Raw genomic sequence first — 20339 nt, 5'->3', positions numbered from 1 at the left:
GTGTGCGGGGTCAGGGTGTGCAATGAACTGCCCTCTACTGGTTATTACCTTTACTGCATCTCTGTAGTTGACCCTGATCTATCTTGATAATCCATTGGATCCTGATTTATTTGGTTGGTTCGCATAATCTATTCAGTAATGAAGAAAGCAAATGAAGGGTTTGAAAAGTCTCCACCCTTCGACAGTTTTTATAGAATTACTTATTAATTTTCCTTTTTTTTTCAATTGAAAGCAGACAACTGAGGTGATTACTTTTGTATGGCATAATGGCTAGCAGACAAATAAGTTCCCCAATATTGTATACTTTTTTCAAATTCTGAAAACGTCCTTCAAGTTGAAGCAATAGGGATTTAATCAGCATTTTTTTTATGTCTTCAGTCAATGTTTTGCTGGATGTGTACGTTTCTGCGTCTATTTTGAAAGCAAAGTAGTGTTGCAGCAACGAATATAACTGATAATCATTGTATCCTAACTATCATGAGTGCATGCAGTAGCAATTCCACTAACAATCCTATACTAGCTTAATTCTTTGACTTCAGGCGGCATCTCGGGGCATCAGGGGTCGCAACAGGTGACCAGGCAACCCGTCTGTTGGGAGACCCACTCTGCCCCTTCATGGGGCAGCCAATCAAACTCCACACCGACCAGTCAGTGGTGATGCCTCTGGCAGGTCTTTCTGTGGGAATCAAGATTCTGGGAGCAGAGATTCCTCCCTGCAGGAACTGCTGACCCAACAGAAGTCAGTAGCTTTTGTGCTCAGCAGCGCCACAATGGAAACTGTGGCTGCTGCTGGTAGAGCAGTCCTGACCCCCTCAAGTCCCAGGACAATGGAGGACACAGGACAAGGTGAGAGATGTAGGGGTTTGGGAGAGGGATGGTGCTGGGTTCCTCAGTCTAGGATTTTTGGGGAGGAGGAAGCGGAGGTCAAAAGCAGAGATGGGCTGTCAACTCCAACTCGACACCCTCCTACCCCTCAATTTTTGATTAGGTATTCATGACAACCCCACCCTGACCAGCCCATGAAGAAGAGTCCAACTGTGTGCAGCATTGGAGCTATCGGGAATGCCACACAACCACAAGCCCATCTGCTGCTAGTCAATCATAGAAAATAGCAGCAGGAATAGACTGTTTGGCCCTTCAAGCCTGACCCATCATTCATCATGATCATGGCTAATCATCCAACTCAGTCCCTTGTCCCTGCTTTCCTCCCACTGTTCTTTTGATCCTTTTAGCCTCTGCTGCTATATCCAACTCCTTCTTGAAATCATACAATGTTATGGCCTCAGCTGCTTTCTGTGGTGGTGAAATCCACAGCCTCTCCACTCTCCTCCTCCTCAGTCCGAAATGGTTCACTCCAATATCCTAACACTGTGACCCATGGTTCTGGACTTTTTAGTCATTGGCAACATCCTTACCATATCAGCCTGGTCTTGTCCTGTTAGCTTTTTGAGTTTCTAGAAGTTTCCCCAACGCTTATTTTTCTGAAGGCCAGGAAATATAATCCTAATTGATTTAACCTTTTCTCATGTGCCACCCCAGAAATCAGAGACAGTGGGTGAGGGGGTGCACTGACAGTGCAGGAAACTGCATCTCTTTCCCGCTTGATCCCAAACATGGAGGCAGGATGAGGAGCCTGGCCTTGGCATCTTGCTACCTAATCACTTGCCTTTCCTGTCTCCAAGCTTCCCCCATCTGAATGCAGAAGACTCCCCTCCCTGCTCCACCCAGCCCCCCACCCCCAACTTGGCTTTCCAAAATCATGGCAACATCCAGTACATTTTGAGTGTTATCTGGAATAATCTCATACAAGCTGATTTTTCTTTTTAATGGATGTAACAGTTGAAGCTCAGCGTGGAGTGTTTATTCACGGATATAAATATTTCTGACATAGGGAAACCCGTTCCTTCCTTTCAGTTCAGGGAGGTGATGGTCTGGTAGCATTATCGCTAGGATGTTAATCCAGAGACCAAGGTCATGTTCTGAGGACCTGGATTCGAATCCCGTCACAGCAGACTAATTCAATAAAAATCTGGAATTAAAAGTCTAATGACCATGAATCAATTGTTGGGGGGGGAAAAAAACATCTGGTTCATTAATGTCCTTTAGGAAAGGCAGCAGCCATTCTTATCTGGTCTGGACAACATCTGATTAACTGGTTAACTCTTAACTGCCCACAGGATGGGCAATAATTTCTGGCCCTCGCTAGTGACACCCTCATCCCATGAATTGATTAAAAAAATTAAAATTGGAGTCCCCCTTCCCAGTGAGCCAGGTTGACTGGTGTTTGTGTCATGAGTTTGCATTGATATATTCTGTGTATAGCACGAATGCTTGGGTGACACTTGCTTTTGTTAAATTACTGAGAAGCAGTTCCCATTGTAATGAGTCTGATTCACAATTCATTCAGCCTCACTGTTTGGCATCTCTTCAATTCCACAAAGTTTCTCAAGCCTCAATCTTAATGGAAATGTAATTAATGAAGAATATGAATTGCTTCTTTTACCAGCTAGACTGAAGGGAATGAGCCTTGAACATAATGATTGCAATTCAGATTTATTAGATAGCTCAACAGATATCGTGAGGCCATCTCTGTGTCGTCTCATGTTAAAATGCCTGTCAGGAGACTCCCAGACAGTGTGTCATTCTAAATATTTGCTGAGAGTTCTCTGGACTTTAAACAGATGACTCACAATCAGTCTGTGCAGTACCAACTGGTATTGAACCTGAGCTATGGGTGATCACAATCACAATCCTGAACTGATAATCAAACTATAAAAGGTTTCAGAATTTTAAAAAAAAAGTATCCATGCTTAGAATTGGAATTGTCACAAATCTTACTCAGAAATGACTAACTTTACTGACTGTCAGTACAATGAAACTTTGCTAAATTGTGGCTGCAAAATCTGTCAATGGCAAGTAATGTCAGAGTTTAGCCTCAAACTGGCATTAGAGTTGGCCACATCCAGATTATTTCACATACTTGCTTGACCAGTATCCAAGCTGACAGTCAAGTTGGACACTAGCATGTGTCCTAACAATGAATTGTTCCTGGGTCCAAATGTAAATATTCTTATGTGGTTACATAATATTGGCCTCTTGGTATTATCATTGGGCTGTTAACCCAGAGACCAGGAGAAAGTGAGGACACAGAGGCTGGAGTTAACACAGATCCAGGTAATGTTCTATAGACCCGGGTTCAAATCCTGCTATGGCAAGTGGTGAAATTTGAATTCAATAAAAGTCCAGAATTAGAGTCTGATGGATCAATTGTCAGAAAAAACGCATCTGGTTCACTAATGCCCTTTAGGGAAGGAAACCGTCATCCTTACCTCTTATGGCCTACATGTGACTGCAGCCTCACAGCAATATGACTCTTAACTGCTCTCTAGGCAATTAGGGATGGGCACTGTCTAGCCAGTGATGTCTTCATGTCGTGAATGAATAAGAGGAAGCAGAGTATTCCAACTTTCAATGTGTCCCTGATTCCAGGAGCAAGAAAATGAATGCTAGGCTTTGTGGTACTTTGCTCCACAGACATCAGAATGACATTTGTATTCTTGAAGCTTGCAACTCCTCAGAAATGAAAGATAAAGTTGAACTAAGCTGTTTTATACTGTGACACTGAGAACTGTTGAAGATAATGATCTCACCCAAATAAAATGATTGTAAATCTGTGTGGAGTTCGAGGCTCCCAGCAGATAATATCTTTAATATCCGAATGTGTTGATTTGCTTTGGAGGGACTTCCTCTCCTTCGGACCTCCTAGCCGCAGAGTCCTTGTGTATGTTTAAGACTGAGATCCATAGATTATTGATCAGTCTGGGAATTGAGGATTATGGGAAATATGTAGGGAGATGGATATGAGGAATGTCAGATCAGCAATTACCCTATTGAATGGCAGTGTAGGTTCAAGCTGCCAAATGGCCGCCTCCTTCTTTCTTATAGCCTTGGTCCAAAAATAACCATAGCATGAACTACACTGGGTTTCAGAACTCCTTGGCTAAGTAGAGGCAAAAATCACCCAAAATCCAAAACGACTGGAGCTTAATTCATAATTTGGATAGGTGATGGATCAACTTCTGCTAGCCAAGACATGAATAGAGCGAAGACCGATCCTTGGGGTCTAGGATGAAGATCCACCACATTCTCACTCTAGATTTGTAAATTCTAGACGGTTTCCCCTGGCTCTATGTCCTTGAGTGAAGGAGTGTGTGAGGGAACATCAAACTGGGATAATGTCATCTCTAGCTGTGATTCATTATTGGTTCCATGTATTGCCCTAGGTCTTCAGAAGAGGATGGGGAAAGAAAAGATGGCAAACCACTTGTTTTCCTGTACCCTCCATAAATACTTATCCGTTTAAATCAGTCACAACTCTCTAAAAGGGATTTCAGAAACATGTTGCCATCTGCTCATGTTGAATTGCCAACTTCTGAGTGAAGAACTTGAAGAAACCTGGCCATTGATGAATTGTGAATTTTAATCTGCAAAGCCTTGTCAGTTGTACATTTGAAAACTGGTGTTCAAGTTGCAATGGAGTTGAGGGGATTGGGGTGTAGAAGGGAGACAATACAGTTGGGTCTAAAGCCTTTATATTCCTGATGAGCAGTATAATAGTGCAATCAAACAGAAATAACACAGCAGGTACCCAACACAGCAGTAAAATCCAGCCCAATGAATGTATTTTGCTGTCTGTAAAATAATGTTTAAACAACCACTCCACTCCTGTCAGGTTGAATCTATTATAAATGTATTTTTGGAGTGTATTAACACAAAGTGCCTCACATGTGCCATATTAGTGCTGGCACAGTGAAATTTAGACCAGGCATCACAGGATCAGTCCATCACCCTGATAATTCAATTTTAAAACTCCCACACTGAATAAACTATATTCTGTGGTACTCTTAATATACAAGTGACCACTGTAGTCAGTTTGTGGACTGAGAGGACCCACGAACAGCAACAACTTGACTTTTTTTTAATGTAATGCTGTTCTGCGGAAGTGATGTGGAATTTAGTTCCCCAGGAACAAAATTACAGGATTATTAACATCCACCTGAATCAGTGGGCTAGAGATTCTACCTTAGCTCACCACCTCTGGTAAAATGTAGTATCCTTACTCAAGGACATTTGAACCTCCCAATTTGAACAGATAGTCAGCAGGTATGAAGTATTCGCTAACTATGTGCATCTGTGTTTGTTAACTTTCACCTCGAAGTTTATGTTACAAAATTCTGTGAAATGTAAATAACTTATGGTGTCGAGTGTTTACTGTGATCCTACTCCACTGAGTTTCCAGAAACCTTGATTCTCTTACAATGATTGTGACTTACTAGCTCTTGTAATTGGCAATCAATAGAAATAACATTCATTCTATTCCTTTAAGGTGGAACCTTCTGTACAGTTAATTTAATTTGTGATAGCATTAGGTCATATACCACGGAGGTAATAGGACTGTGATAAATTAGTCACTTCCTATACCCAACGCTTCAGATTATTTGTAGTCACCCATTTCTCCACATTTAGAACCGTGTCCAATTCCACCTGGCTGAGTGTGCTGTGCAAAGGAAATGAGTATTGCATGACTGAAAGGTGATTCATTCCAAGTGTTTGCCAGTAACTGACACTTTGACATACCAAATTGCCCAAAGCTGATTGCAAAAGCAGAGAAGGGAGCCTTGACTTGGTGTAGATTTTAGAAATATTTTGGAAATGTAGTATGCTTAGAACAGGCTTTTGAAAGTGTGTGTTTGAAGGGTTTCTGCACACAGTGCCTGAAGGATGTGGAGAAAGGTGGAAGAGGTTTCACAGCTTACACTGGAGGAGTTCATGGAAATACCCAGCATGCTTTATAGTTAATTCTTCTCTTGGATGCTGAAATTGAGCACTGAGGCCACAAGATGGCCGATACCCGAAACTGCAATCTTGATCTGTCTGCTTTTTAATGTAATGCTTGAAGCTGGCTGTGAGGTAGAGATGAAGGAAACTTGAATCTATTTTTCTATTCTAAATCTTACCTGAAAGATCTAAAAGGTTTTGACACGGAGCATCAGAATTAGAAAATTGATTGTAGTCCAACATGCCAAACTGAAAATTAGCGTTTGAAAATGGCATCAGAAGTGGCATGTTTGAAGAAAACTACTGTAGTATTATGCTACAGTGGTGGGTATCCACCTCTAAACAGTGTTAAATCACATGTTTGGAGGGTATAATATGGTAATGTGATTGAACTGACAAGCAAGAACCAATAGAATTTTTTTCTCTTCCTAAAAATGTTTTACTGCCATTAAGAATTTTAACCTTGAGCAAACAGCATTGCTTCTTCCAAGGATTGAGTCAGATGTGAACCAAACTGTAAGGCCCCGCCTCACCAACTAACTCCGATTTAAAGTAGAATTTAGGAAATTTTTACCTGACTCTGAGATATAGTGTGAGCCCTTGTATCAGAGCTGAAATTTTCTAGGTGGATTTTTTTTTCTCTAATTAACCTGTTCAGTATGACGCACTCCTCTGGAGCAGGTAGGGCTTAAACTCATCCTCCTGATCCAGAGGTAGGGACATTACAACGTACCACAGGAGCTGTTGTTTTCTGAATGTAGATGTTTTCTCAGCAGGTTTAGAGATGTTATTACGTACCAATGGAGCAGGTGGGACTTTAACCAGAACAGCTTATGGTGGAAATGTTGACTCTCCTGCACCTCAGATGCTGCCTGACAGGCTGTGCTTTTCCAGCACCACACTTTCTGACTTCAATCTGGGCCTACTGACCCAGATGTAGGGATGTTACCACAAGGGCAACTCAACATGTCTGAGTGGAATAAATGCCCCTGAATTCATGCAGGTGAATGAAAGCTTTTAAAAAAAAACTAGATATGGTCTTCCAAGCCTGGAAGGGCCTGCCTTGCATCCCCAGGACCTTTTGAGAATCTGTTTCTGCCCCTGCTTGGTTTGTCGCACAGATACCGGGGAAGACCATTGTTTCACTTCATTGCATTTCTAACGGTTGCTTTTAATTTGTGAAGCTGATACACAGAATCTGGTGACAGACAATGTGGTGGTGGTGGAGGGTGAGGTGGCAACCATCAGCTGTCGAGTGAAGAACAATGACGATTCCGTGATCCAGCTGTTGAATCCGAGTCGGCAAACTATTTACTTCCGGGAAGTTCGACGTAAGTTTCCAAATCACCTGCAATAATTATTTGATGTTTGTCTTTTCATTACTTCAGCCTCAAGAATCCTAAGTTGTGGCTTTCGCTTTTAAGATCTATACTGGTTGTACATTTATGTATGTGTGTGTTCCCTCTTTTCTTGAAGAAGTTGATCTTTTCGGGATGATGAATCTCATTGTGGCATGCATGTTCTGGTCCATCTAAGAGCTGATCAGGCTTCAGGTCATTTTCACTAGAGAACATTACGCTGAGGGGTGATTAGATAGAGGCCTTTAAGATTATGAGAAGATTTGTTGGCATCGATGTAGAGTATATGAGGTTGAGGGGTGACCTTCTAGAGGCTTATAAAATCATGAGGGATATAAATAAAGTGAATGGCAGGTGTTTTTTCCCCCTAGGGTGGGGGTTTTCAAGAAAGAACGGGGCATATTTTTAAGGTAAGGGGAGAAAGTTATAAAAATGAGTTGAGGGGCAACATAGTTTGTGTGTGGAATGAACCAGAGGTAGTGGTGGAGGCAGGTACAATTAACAATTACAATGTTTAAAAGATGTATGGTAACATCCATAAATGTTTGGAGATATATGGGCCAAGCGCAGATATGTGGGACTCATTCAGTCTGGGAACATGGTCAGCATGAACTGGTTGAACCAGTCTGTATGACTGTTTCCAATTGCAAGCGAGATTAAAACCATGTATTGAAAATTTAAGGACGCTATAATAAATCGAGGTAGGGAGTGCAGAAGAATGAAGAATAGAAGGCTACATTGAGGGGATTGGATGTAGTAGAGAAAGTGCCGGTTTCTGTGTAGCCTTTAATGGCCGTGTTGGGTGAAATGCTCTGTGTTGTTATTCCAACATGGACAGTCATTGTTAACCTTTGGTGTATTGACTATTTCTGCAATTTGGAAGGCAAGGGTTTGACTGAAAATTGAGATTGACAACCTGTCCTGGGAGAGACCGAAGTCTTTTGTTACATGCACGCGTACAGTATGTCCCCAGAAAGTTTTATGTTGTTTTGGCTGACTTAAGTCTGTCACAGAAATGTTATCCTGTTTTCCTTCACATCAGACCTGAAATTTTAACTCTGTTTCTCTCTGCCAGATGCTGCCTGAGTTTTTCCTGCCACTTTGTGCTAGAATTTCTGATTTTCAGCATCAGTTGTTTTTTTGTGAAATGGATTGAATAGGTTAAAGACCAGCAGCTAGGGTGCTGGAGATTTGAGGAGTTAGATTTTTCAATCAACTGGATTAAGTATGGCTACAAGAGAGTAGTAGGAAATGAATCATTTAGCACTAGCATCTTGTCTGTTCAGTACAGGTATTTAGTTTGATTACTGTTTGCTGTACAATTTTACTCCGTGCAATTTAATATTTAAAAAATGTGCGATATGTCTGGTGAGCATTTTTTTTCCCCATTCTATGAGCTGGGCACTGAATATCTACGAGAAGTTTAAACCCGGCCAAATGCATCATAACTATTGTCTATAAAAATGTTCAAATGAATAACAGGCAGTGAGAAATGCATATATTTCAAACCTACTGCATGGTTCTTACCAGTTATCCCCATGCTTTGTCTATCTCCTGTTTATGCTTGCGTGGAAATGATCTCAGCAACAGCATTTTTTTTAAAGGTTGGATTCTTCAGCATTTCAGATATCCTTATGCATTCTGAAATAACTCTGTCCACAGCATTCTCTGAATGCTAATTTAAATCATTCATGTAGAACTAGGTAAATTATTGCTTAAAGGAGACATAAAGTCAAAGATTTTAGTTTTGCAATCATCAGGACCAGGGTGCAAGAAACCCAAAATTTGAAAACAAATATTAATTTACATAGCCTGAAAAGTCGGTGCTGATTGGTGTGACCATTGTTAGCATAGAAATGCAGCAGGAGTTGTGAACTGTCATTTTTTGCTGATTATAATCAAACCAGACCATTAGAGTCTAATCAGGGTGGTGTCATGGGGAATGCAATAAAAATGGCTGCCTCCTTAACTTTCTCCTTAATAAAAAGGTGGCATGCATGAGCATAGTATTTTTGCCCACAAGGAACAGGATTTCATGTGAGAACTGCACAGTGGCTCACTGGTTAGTACTGCTGTCTCACAGTGCCAGGGACCGGGGTTCAATTCCAGCCTTGGACGACTATGTGGAGTTTGCATGTTCTCCCTATGTCTGTGTGGGTTTCCTCGGGGTGATCCAGTTTCCTCCCATAGTCTAAAGACATGCAGGTCAGGTGAATTGGCTATGGGAAATTGTCCATTGTGTTAAGTGCATTAGTTCTTCATTAGTCACCTGATGAAGGAGTAGCACTCCGAAAGCTAGTGCTTCCATAAACCCTGTTGGACTATAACCTGGTGTTGTGAGATTTTTAATTTTGTATACCCCAGTGCTCAGGCCCTATTCACAACGTTAGCAGTACGGTTGGTTTTGAGGAACTGTAGGAAACCCAATCTGTATACTGACTGGTGAATGTTGGCGTGTGGTAGATGGAGTCAGAGAGCCTATTGGTAGCTTTCTCTTGAGCAAAGGGAGCGCATTTGATTACTCCATTTCAATGATAGTGATAAAAATCACTCAATACCAGATTATAGTACTTCCAAATTAACTGGTTGGACTATAACCTGGTATCATGCGGTTTTTAACTTTGTCCACCTCAATGCAACACCGGCGTCTCCACATCAGTGATAAAGATGACTGCAGAGCAAGGTTTATGGAGATGTATTGCCAAGCAATAATTAATTACCATTAATTAATATTAATTACCATTTTCTTCAGATTTTTTAACTTGCTAAGTTTCTGCATTTGACTAGATTCCTTGAAGCAATTGATATGTTTCATTTAAAATAATGATTTACTCCAAAACAATCTTTGGAGCCATGTAGTGCATTCGGACCCTTTTCTGAGCCACCAGCATTTCATTACCAGCTGATATCCTCCAGTTTGGGGGAGGGGATAGATTATAACCCTGTCTGAGTGGCTTGGCTGAGGTCATGGTTGCTGATGGCATCCTGAAGGGTCAAAGAGAATGTTTTCTGCTGTGACCTGAAGGGCGAGGTCCGGCTTGGCTATTGACAGGGTTTGTGTAACACACTTGCGATGCACTCGGGTAATCCCATCACCAATCCTGGCTCCACAAGTTCACCAAAAACAAGACCGCTGTTAACCAAGATTAACTGCAAGGTTTCCTGTTCTCACAGTAACACGCGGGACATGCAAGTTTCAACATAGGCAGAACATGATTTCAAAACAATCCCAGGCCGCAATGGGAAGGGACCTGTACTATGGGTACAGCACTTGGGTGATGATGATGACCAATAGAATTGAGGTGGTAATGAAAGGTACAGTTACAACATTTAAAAGACGTTTGGATAAGTGCACAAATAGGAAAGGTTTGGAGGGAGATGGGCCAAATGCAGGCAAGTGAGACTAGTTTGGTTTGGGAACATGGTCAGTATGGACTAGTTGGATCAAACGGTCTGCTTCCATGCTGCATGACCCATCTTACAACATGGAGAACCCACCTACCCCCCCCGCCCCCCCCAGCCAATTTAAACCTGCAACACGGAAATGATTTAACCCCTGCTGTAATCTGTTAAATATAGAGAGGCAAAGAACTACCCTAAAAGCCAGTATTTAAAGCAAAAATTAGCAACTTTAATTTTTTAAAGTCTAACAGATTAATCAATTAACACATATTTACAACTCATTTATCTAAATCTATCTCTTACCTTCCCTTCTACAATACCTGTCCAATAAAATCCCCAATTAAGCTTTACAGAAAAATTCAAATTTCAAAACCAGCCAGCTGTCGAATCTTTGCTTGGGATCTTCCTCTGTCGGTTTGCTCTCTAGATCGGTATTGATCTTTTTCCTGTGCGAACTCCTTCTCCAGACAGGTACCTCTCAGAGAGTTCTTACCAGCCGCCTACATCTGTTGGTCTTTTGGCAGTTTCTCCTCGAGCTGTTCAATTCTTTTTCAGCTTTATACCCCAAAGCATCGGATCGTTCAATTGGTGTTGATATTGTCAAAATACTAAATTCAAACTTGATTGGAGTTTGGTATTTTGGGGCATAATTTAAACTAATCGACCGAATTTGAACTTTTGTTCTGTTTCCAGGCAACCCAGCCAATCTAGCTGTTCAACTAAATGTTACATTGTTACCTTGTTCAGAACACCTTGGTGCTGTGTCAGGTAGTTCTGCTAGCTTTTAACTCTCTTAAAGGTCCAGTACCCCTTACACCTTCACCCTACACCTCTATGAAGAGAAGTAACTGTGGCATGTGGGGGCAGAAGTCTACATGTCTTTAGCAGCGTGCTGTTGCTTGAACAGTGCAAACAAAATGGAACCGGGTCAGTGGTCACTTAATGACAAAAATTAAAGAAGTCATATCAAGTCTCTAGACCTGCTGGACAAGTTGTGTAGAGCCCTTCTTCCAAACTGATGTTTCTTGAAGTTTTATGTTTTTTTTAATTCCATTTTATTTATTCCTTTGTTTATAATTCTGTTCCTTAGCCTTTGAAGTGCTTCTCCCTCATTTGGTCACTGAAATTTTGTTTAATGATTAAATCTATTCAAAATTTAATTATCCTTCACGGACTTGCATTTTAATGTGTAAAATGTTGTTGTTTTCTATCTTGCAGCTTTGAAAGACAACAGATTTCAGCTGGTGAATTTTTCGAGCAGCGAGTTAAGAGTCTCGTTGTCAAATGTCTCTTTAGTAGATGAAGGGAAATATGTCTGCCAGCTTTACACAGATCCTCCCCAGGAAGCCTTTGCTACAATTACAGTTCTTGGTGAGTAACAACACTAACTCAGAGAAATGGAACAGTACAATATTTCAAGCCTTATCCAAGATCTCTGTACAACTCAGTGTTTTATATTGATCTCCAATCTTGCCTTTTTTTTTGCAGTGGGATCAGCAGTAGGACATGTCCCATTGCCTTATAAATCTATATGATTCTGTATATATCAGTGAACAGATACAAACCTGGAAACATAAGGTGTCAGTAGCAGTTAGAGACATTTTAACTAATGTCTGGGGTTAAGTTTAAAATCTTTTGAATGTATAGTTTTGTGTTAAGGAAAGGTTCCAGCAAAATTGCAAATTCTGCATTTTTGCATGAAGTTTTTTTGTAACTGTACAATGTCCAACATTTCAAACATTAAACATTCTTGAAACGAAGTCCTTGATTAGATTTTACTACAATGTAATAATTTCCAAGAATCTGTTATTTGTTCAACTTGTTCTAAAATCTTCGTAAATGCAGCACAATTTTATCAACACAGATGTGCGTTGATTGATTGTGCTGTCAATCTATTGTGGGCTATAGTGTTATGCTCTGAACAATAAAATATTTATCAGCTATGGCATATTGGTATGTCAGTGTGAAAGAGTTATGCGATGCATCAATGTACCTCACTCACCCCCACTGCGCACCCCCCCCCCCCCCCCCCCCCCCCCCCCCCAGCATCTGCGGTTGTTTACACAGCTCTAGATGGCAGTGGGGAAGATGGCACAATCTTGCAAGAGGAGAATTCTGTTATTGGGCTGGTGTTAAGTAGTGAGGGCACCGTATCATGTAGTTTATGTATGCATGTGCCTACATATATACTTTATCATGACTTTACTTCATGTTCAGGTAGTCTTCCTTACATGTTAATACTTCATGATGTGGATGGTCTAAATGAGAGTATGTTGCATTTTCTACATTACGTTCTCACGATCATCAAAATTTACCAAAAATTAAAGGCTTTCACTTACCTGAGCTTTTAATAAGAGCAAAGTGTTTAGCATGGTGTTTTAGTCATGTTTGCCATTTGGTTTCCTATAGGTCATAGGACCCAACAACTATTTCATCTGCCATGCACCTTGAGATAGACCCCGGAAATGCCTGTGCAAGCCTTTAGCACACGATCGTATTGTATCTGGAGACAAATGATGCTTCATTCCTTCAGTGTTACCTTAGCCAGGATTCGTGTTAGTAAAGTGAACACAATTACAGTAGAAACCGGGGAACTCTCCCCTCAGGAATCCCTGTAATTCTGAGTGTTGGTAATGATAGCGGTGTTGGTTATGTTAAAAGATTTTTCTACTGTGACTTAATTTTGAAAGTTGTCATGACCCCGTGGTGAGAAATCTGTGTAGATGCACGCACTTGATAAACACTGCCCATTTTCCCCATGACCCTTGATTTTCCCCATCTGATCAAGAATATATCAATCTCAGCCTTCACAATATACAAGGACTTTGCCCCCACAGCTCTCTATGGCAATGAGTTCCAAAGACACTCAGTCTCCTGAGAGAAGTCTTTCTCATCTCAGTCTTAAATTGCCATGCCTTTATTCTGAGACTCTGCCCTTTAGTCCTAGATTTTACCACAAGGAGTAACATGCTCTCAACATGAACCCCTTTGAGCCCCTTCAGACTTCTATATGTTTCAATAAGATCACCTCTCATTCTTCAAGACTCCAGTGAGTAGAGTCCCAACCTGTTTAGTCTCTGATCAGATGACAAAAGTAGAGTATCCCACAAATTGTACAGTACACTAGAGATTTGCAAAAGCACATACATTAAATAGAACTTTGTTAAGCACTTGTATTCTTAATTCATTGAAAGGTTTGCAAGAACATGGATTGGAAGGATTTTGCTTTCCCTGTAGGCCTAAGTTATGTGACATCGAGAATGGATTTTCACACCACCTCCTTTAATGCACTAAACCAATCTGCATTAGTAATTTTCTGTCAAGTATATTTGCTTTTCTTGTCAGTACTGTTGAGCCATTAATCTACCTGATCAGAAAGCTGCATCATGCACGAGAGAGAAGTGTCAGTCAATAAACAAATATGGTTTTTAGTACATGGGCCCTACTGCAAGAGCAGCACTTACTGTTCGTTTGTAGAGACCCTCAGGAAGATAGCGATGCACTGCCTCCTTGAACCATCCTATCACCGGTATCCCCACAGAGCTGCTGGGTAGGAAATTCTAGGATTTTGACCCACACTTTTGAAGGAATAACTACATAACCCCTCAGATGTATAACTGAGGGGGACGTGAGGTTACTAGTGCTCCTAGGAGCTGACTGCCTTTGTCCTTCTGAATGGTGGATTTGGGAGGCACCAAAAGAAGTATAATGTAGCTCAATGTTTGAGACAACCAGCATTGAAACTGCTGAACGAATCACTCAGTTGGCAGTTGATGTTTTCCACACTGCACACCTGATATTTAATTGTAGAACTCTCATGAACTGTGCGTGTATAGGAAACAATTAAGTTGTGCATGTTTTAATTTTCTTTTTGAAAAAGTATCGGGCTGTACCGAGAGCCTGCGACAAAGCAATTGAATTGATTTCCAGAGCTTCATGGCAAATCATCGCCAGGTACTAACACGCTACACAGCCACGGGTTGTAAATTATTACGAGTCTATCATCTATCTGTCTATACATAGAATGAGAGTCTTCAATCTAGTGCATCCATCACTGTTCAGTGTCATATTTGAAAATGTCAGGCATACAAAGTATAGGGTACAGTTGCTACTGGGATATTGCTTTCTACCTTGAACAGTGCTTCGAGGCTATTGTTTTTCCACAGTGTCTTATGAGTAGAATTGTGCACCTGGGAGACTGAAGACACAGTACCTGCTATGGTGTCCCTGAATTTGGTGCCAGAAGAACAGCATGCTTATAAATGTGTGGAAATGTTGTTGCGTAGTTACTGACTCATAATGTGAAGAGACAGTTGCGTTAAAAAGAATCAGAGCTGGGTTTATTTATGATTTTGCTTTGAAATTAAAATGTACAGCACCAGTTACAATGCCTGAGTGCTTGCTTGAATGTGGTTGAATCTGATCACCAGTCTGATTCCCAGACAATCCGACCTCTTTGATGTCTGAGCTTTGCATTCATGACAATGAGATTCTTAATGCTAAACTGTAAATTAACAAAATGTTGAACTTTATCTTCCCCTCTGCCAACCACCAAAGGCAAAATATGCGAGGCTGTCCAGATGTGCCAGTGAGCTGTCTGCTTTGTGCATGGTCTGAAGTATCTTTTCAATGTTAGTTCCGCCAGAAACTCCGATCATAGATGCAAACAAGGACGTCCTGAGAGAAGGGGAGGAGGTCGAATTCACGTGCAGTACCGCAGGTAGCAAGCCAGCTGCTGAGATCAAGTGGCTGAAAGGCGATGAAGAGATACAAGGTTTGGACATTTTCTGTATTGCCAATAGTCATTAGTTTTGGTCAATGTAAACATATCACATATGTTCTAACTCGAAATACAAACTAGCAGTTGTAGGGTTTAGCTAATTATCATCAACACTAAGTTTTATATTTTTAACACATTCCAATGTCTTCACCCCTTTCTGTGCTAATTCTTGTTGCTGAGTCCTCAGGACATCTTTATAGGTAGAAGGCAGGAGATCAGGCCCTGACTCAATCCTCTCGTTGGCTACTTGAAATTGTTTGAAGGTCCTATTTCTCTCCTCCTGATGAAGTGGTCCTTCTATTCCATTTTTATACTTTAAACGGTGAGAGGCTAGGAAAAGATAAACTTTGAAGGTACTTGTATGCCCCGATCATATCTCATTGAAAATAAACATGCAGGTATGGCAAGCAAATTAAGAAGGCAAATGATCAATGTATCTAATTACAAGACAATATAGGCATTGGCATAACAATACCTTACTGAAAGGGCCTTGGTGAAACTGCACCAGTTGTGTTGTCTTGGGTTTTGTTCTTCTGACCAATGAAAGGATATACTTGCCATAGTGGGAATATGCCAAAATTCAACCAAACTAATTCCTGCAATGCAAGGTTTGACTTGTGAGGAAAGATTAAATGTACTGGGCCTAATTTCCCTAGAGTTTAGAAGAATGAGAGGAATGTTATCCCTGGCTGTTGTGTCTTGAATCAGGGCACAGTCTCTGATTAAGGGACAGGTCAATTAGGACTGAGTTCAGGAAGAATTTCTTCATTCAGTGTGTTGTGAATCTTTGGAATTCTCCACCATGTGTTCATGGAGGCTCAGTCATTGAGTATGTTGAAGGCCAAGATCGATAGATGTCTACATATTTAGAATAACATGGGGCGCAGGAACTGGTGTCAGAAATGCAAGATTAGCCAGTGTTTCATTGAGTGGCAGAGTGGATTGGATGTGCCAGGTACCTGGGTTTGATTTCACCCTCTAGTGTCTGTCTGTGTGAAGTTTACATTTTCTCCCCATGTCTGTGCGTTTCCTCCCACAGTTCCAGTTTCCTTCCACAGTCCTAAGGTGTGCAGGTTAGATGAATTAGCTGTGCTAAATTGTCCATAGTGTCCAGGGTGTACAGATCAGCCATGAGAAATGCAGGGGGTTGCGTCTGGGTGGGATGCTCTTCGGAGGCTCGGTGTGGAATTGATGGGCCGAATGGCCTATTTGATTCCGGTATTGATGTCTTTTGAAGAAAATATTTTGTATTAAAAACTGGCTAAGTTAATAGTGGAATTCTGCAGCTATGTCAGAGGATGGTGGATTTAAACTACAGTTCTAATTTTTTTTTTTAAATATAACTTCAGTAATTTAACACATCATCTAGATTCACACTTGCTAGCAAAGATCCCAGTCTCCCCTGATTAAATGCATAGGGCAAAATAAAATTCTACTTTTTTGGTTTATGTTACTTAATTAATTATTCCTTTTTGAAGCTGCTGTGCACTTTGAGCAAAACATTCAACTTGATTTCATTTGCAAAGTGTGGTTCCGTTCTATTTTTGCCCCCCAGCTATACTTTCCAGTCCTTATAATGTATTTTGGCTGAAGACAGGAGATTCCGTGAAGGTTGACTCGATTAATACCTGTAACCAACTGCTTGTCTCAAGAAGATAGGTTGGACAGGCTGAGTTTGTTTCTGCTGGAGTTCAGAAGAGTGAGTAGTGACTTAATTGAAGTGTGTAAGATTTTAAATGGCCTTGGAAAGATGGACATGGACATGGACATGGATAGTTCCGTTGTGGAGGGAGTCCAGAGCAAGTGGACACTTTTAAAAGATAGGGATTCCGTCTTTGAGGAGCATTTTTTCTGAGGCCTGACCAATCTTCTGTGGTCCATAAAATATCTTTCAGGTAAAAATTGATAGATTCTTGGAGAAGGGAAGAGAACTTTATTGGAGGTAGATTGGGATGTGGATGGAAAGATGCACAGGCCTTATTGCACAATCTTAATGAATGTTGGAATTGCCTGTAGAAGCCAAATAAGAGAAAGGATTGCAGATGCTGGAGATCAGAGTCGAGAGTGTGGCGCTGGGAAAGCACAGCAGGTCAGGCAACATCCGTGGAGCAGGATAATCGACGTTTAAGCCTTCTATCAGGTCAAATAACCTACTTCTGCTGTTTTTGTACAAACACTAGCGGGCAACTGTGGGACATACACAGGTATTTCTTTTCTGCCAAGTGATGGGAAAGTGAATGAAGGTTGGATTTTTCAGGGAGTCTGAAACACACTGCATCATAAAGTAAATGTGAAAGTCGGGAACTTGGTCTGGAGTGGGAAGGAGGTATGGGTTTTCAACTCCCGTTCTTTTGATTCTTGCTGCAGGTGAATATTCAACTTAAACTAGATCAAATCAAAAGACAGGTTAAGTACTTAGGAAATTTAGAAGCTAACTTGATTGTATAAATACGGTTTAACTGAATAAATAAAACCGAGTCATGGGTTGTCAATGTAGATGTTATGCTGCAAATACAATATTATGAAGATATGGGTGTACCATACCTTTTAAGAGGGTTAAGAGCTAGCAGAACTACCTGACAGCACCAAGTGTTCTGAATAAGATACAATGTAGCGTGTGGCCTAGCAGCTAGGGTAGCTGATTGCCTGGAGACAAAAACATATTTGAATTCAGCCAATCAGTTTAAATTACACTGAGTTTGAGGAATAGTGTCTAGGTTAGAGTGGTGCTGGAGAAGCAGAGCAGGTCAGGCAGCATCCAAGGAGCAGGAAAATCAAGGACTTTTGCCTGAAACATTGATTTTCCTGCTCCTCGGATGCTGCCTGACCTGCTGTGCTTTTCCAGCACTACTCTAATCTCGACTTTGATCTCCAGCATCTGCAGTACTCACTTTCATCTTGAGGAATAGTGGTCCAAATTAATGAGCAGAATTTCAAAACTAACAATCTCTGAATTATTACCAGAGACATGTCCAAATTGTTGTAGAATCAAGCAAATGAGAGAGCTGAATATGTGATTCAACGTGTAGTGCAGGAGACGGTTTCTGTTCATGTGGTAGCAACACAGCTCCAGGGGAAGAAGGGAGCTATTCCATTGTAATCGGTATCTGAGTGAATTGAATAAATAGGGTTGTGGGTTTGAAGCCAAATTTTAATTAGGGATTTTTTTAGCCAAAAAGCTGAGGTTAGATGATCCGGAAAGAGGTTTCTTGTGAGGGCAAACGAAAAGACTAAAGTCATTGTACTGCTTTGGGTATAAATAACAGGTGGCAAAAAGGGGCGAATGAAACTTTTAACAGTAACAATGCATTGATAAATAAGGTCAAATTTAGAGGGAATTTGTAAAACGTTGGATTGAAGGTGCCTCCTCTCGATGCACAAAGCATTCATGACAGGTTGAATGAACAACTGACACAATATCCGAAAATGCATTTGATTTACCAGCTTTCACAGAGTGGTTGCATGGTGGCTGAGGTTAGCAATTCTGTTCCAGGGTACTTGACATTTTGAAAAGACAGACAAAATGGAAATGGACAGGGCATAGGTCTGCGAGTGATGGGAGCGATAGCAGACAGGAAAAGATCTTTGCTGATAGAATTAGATAGAAGATTAGCCAAAGAACAGAAAACAGTAGGAATAAATAATTTATTTTGATGTTTGCAAGACAGTACTTGTGGGCTGCCACTTGAATCAGTGCTGGGACCTCAGCTATTTGCAATGTGTATCAATCTTTTCGATGAGGGCACCAAATGGAATGTTTGCTGATTCAACGCTAGATGGAAAACTGAGGGGTCAGCAGAAGCCTACAAATGGTTATTTCTAAACTGGCAAGAGTGTAATAGATGAAGTATAATGTGGACAATTATGTGGTTATTCATTTTGGTAAGAAGAATAGAATTTTTTTTTTAATTACAATACACTAAAAAAAATTAATGTTTATCAGAATTTGAATATTCTCATAGCTAAAACATTTTTAAAAATTAACATGTTTGGCCTTTATTGCAAGGGGACTGGAACCCTTGCTTCAGTTGTGTTGAGGTCAGCCATGATATATTGTGTACGTTTGGGTCTCTCTGAGTAAGGAAGGTATGAAATAAAGGCTCACGAGATTGATTTCTGGGCAAGCAGAGTTATCCTGTGCAGAGCGCTTAAGTAGAGTGTGGTTGTAATCTGTAGAGTTTTGAAGAAGAGGTAAACTCATAAAACTAAAGAGATGCAAGAGAAGGCAGGATGCTGAGACTAAAACTGAGGGACATAATCTCAGGATTATTGGTTGGATACTTAAAACTGAGGTAAGACGTTTCTTCATTTAGCGGATTGTAATTCTTCTTCGGAATTCTCCATTTCAGAGAGTTGTGGATTCTTGGCTGTTTTTTATTGATTCAGGAATGAGAGTTATTGCCTGTTCCTAATTGCTTTGGCGAAGGTGATGATGAGCTATTCTCTATGTTCAAGGTGACTGGATGTTTGGACTTTGAGAGAATTGAGGCGTTTTGGGGATTAGGCAGAAAAAAACAAGTTTTTTTTAACTATTTCAGTGAGATGCAGGTGTCAATGATGGGGTGAATTTTGTGGAGCATTCCTAATTGTCCTTGAAACGGGTGGTTTGCTCAACTATTTCATAGAGCAGTTACGTGCCAACCACATTACTGTGTGTAGTGTGTTGAGAGGAGTAACCCAGTCCAGATGCTCAAGGTATCTTCTACTGGTCTCCTTTTGTTCAAGTAAACACAGGGGAACCAGAGGACACAACAATGTCTCTCCTTTGACTCCAAGTAACAGCATAGGAAATTCGTACGTCAGTTAGCGAATTTTGTTATATCAAAGTACGAGAGATTGTGGTGTTAAAATTATCCACCAATTACACAAGAGGTTACAATCTGAAGTAATTAATACAATATGTTTTTTGGTCAGAGCCCACACACACCTTGTCCTTCACTGCTTGTCTCGCCTGTAGCTCA

At 40.8% G+C, this 20339-nt stretch overlaps 1 protein-coding gene across 5 annotated transcripts in view; it reads left to right on the top strand.

The window, feature by feature from the left end:
* cadm1a (cell adhesion molecule 1a) overlaps positions 1–20339 on the top strand; it is a 402038-nt gene that overhangs the window by 300639 nt on the left and 81060 nt on the right. For all 5 annotated transcript variants that reach the window (XM_043676688.2, XM_043676690.2, XM_043676687.2 and 2 more), the window contains 3 exons: positions 7023–7169; positions 11817–11969; positions 15235–15372. In XM_043676688.2, the coding sequence (XP_043532623.1) occupies positions 7023–7169; positions 11817–11969; positions 15235–15372 (438 nt within the window). The remainder of the gene's footprint in view (positions 1–7022; positions 7170–11816; positions 11970–15234; positions 15373–20339) is intronic.

Source organism: Chiloscyllium plagiosum, unplaced genomic scaffold (genome assembly GCF_037043375.1).
Source record: "Chiloscyllium plagiosum isolate Xiang-an unplaced genomic scaffold, Cpla_swu_hap1 HiC_scaffold_29, whole genome shotgun sequence".
Taxonomy (NCBI): Eukaryota; Metazoa; Chordata; class Chondrichthyes; order Orectolobiformes; family Hemiscylliidae; genus Chiloscyllium; species Chiloscyllium plagiosum.
Note: the sequence above shows the minus strand (reverse complement) of the source record. Positions and strands in the feature narration are given on the sequence as shown.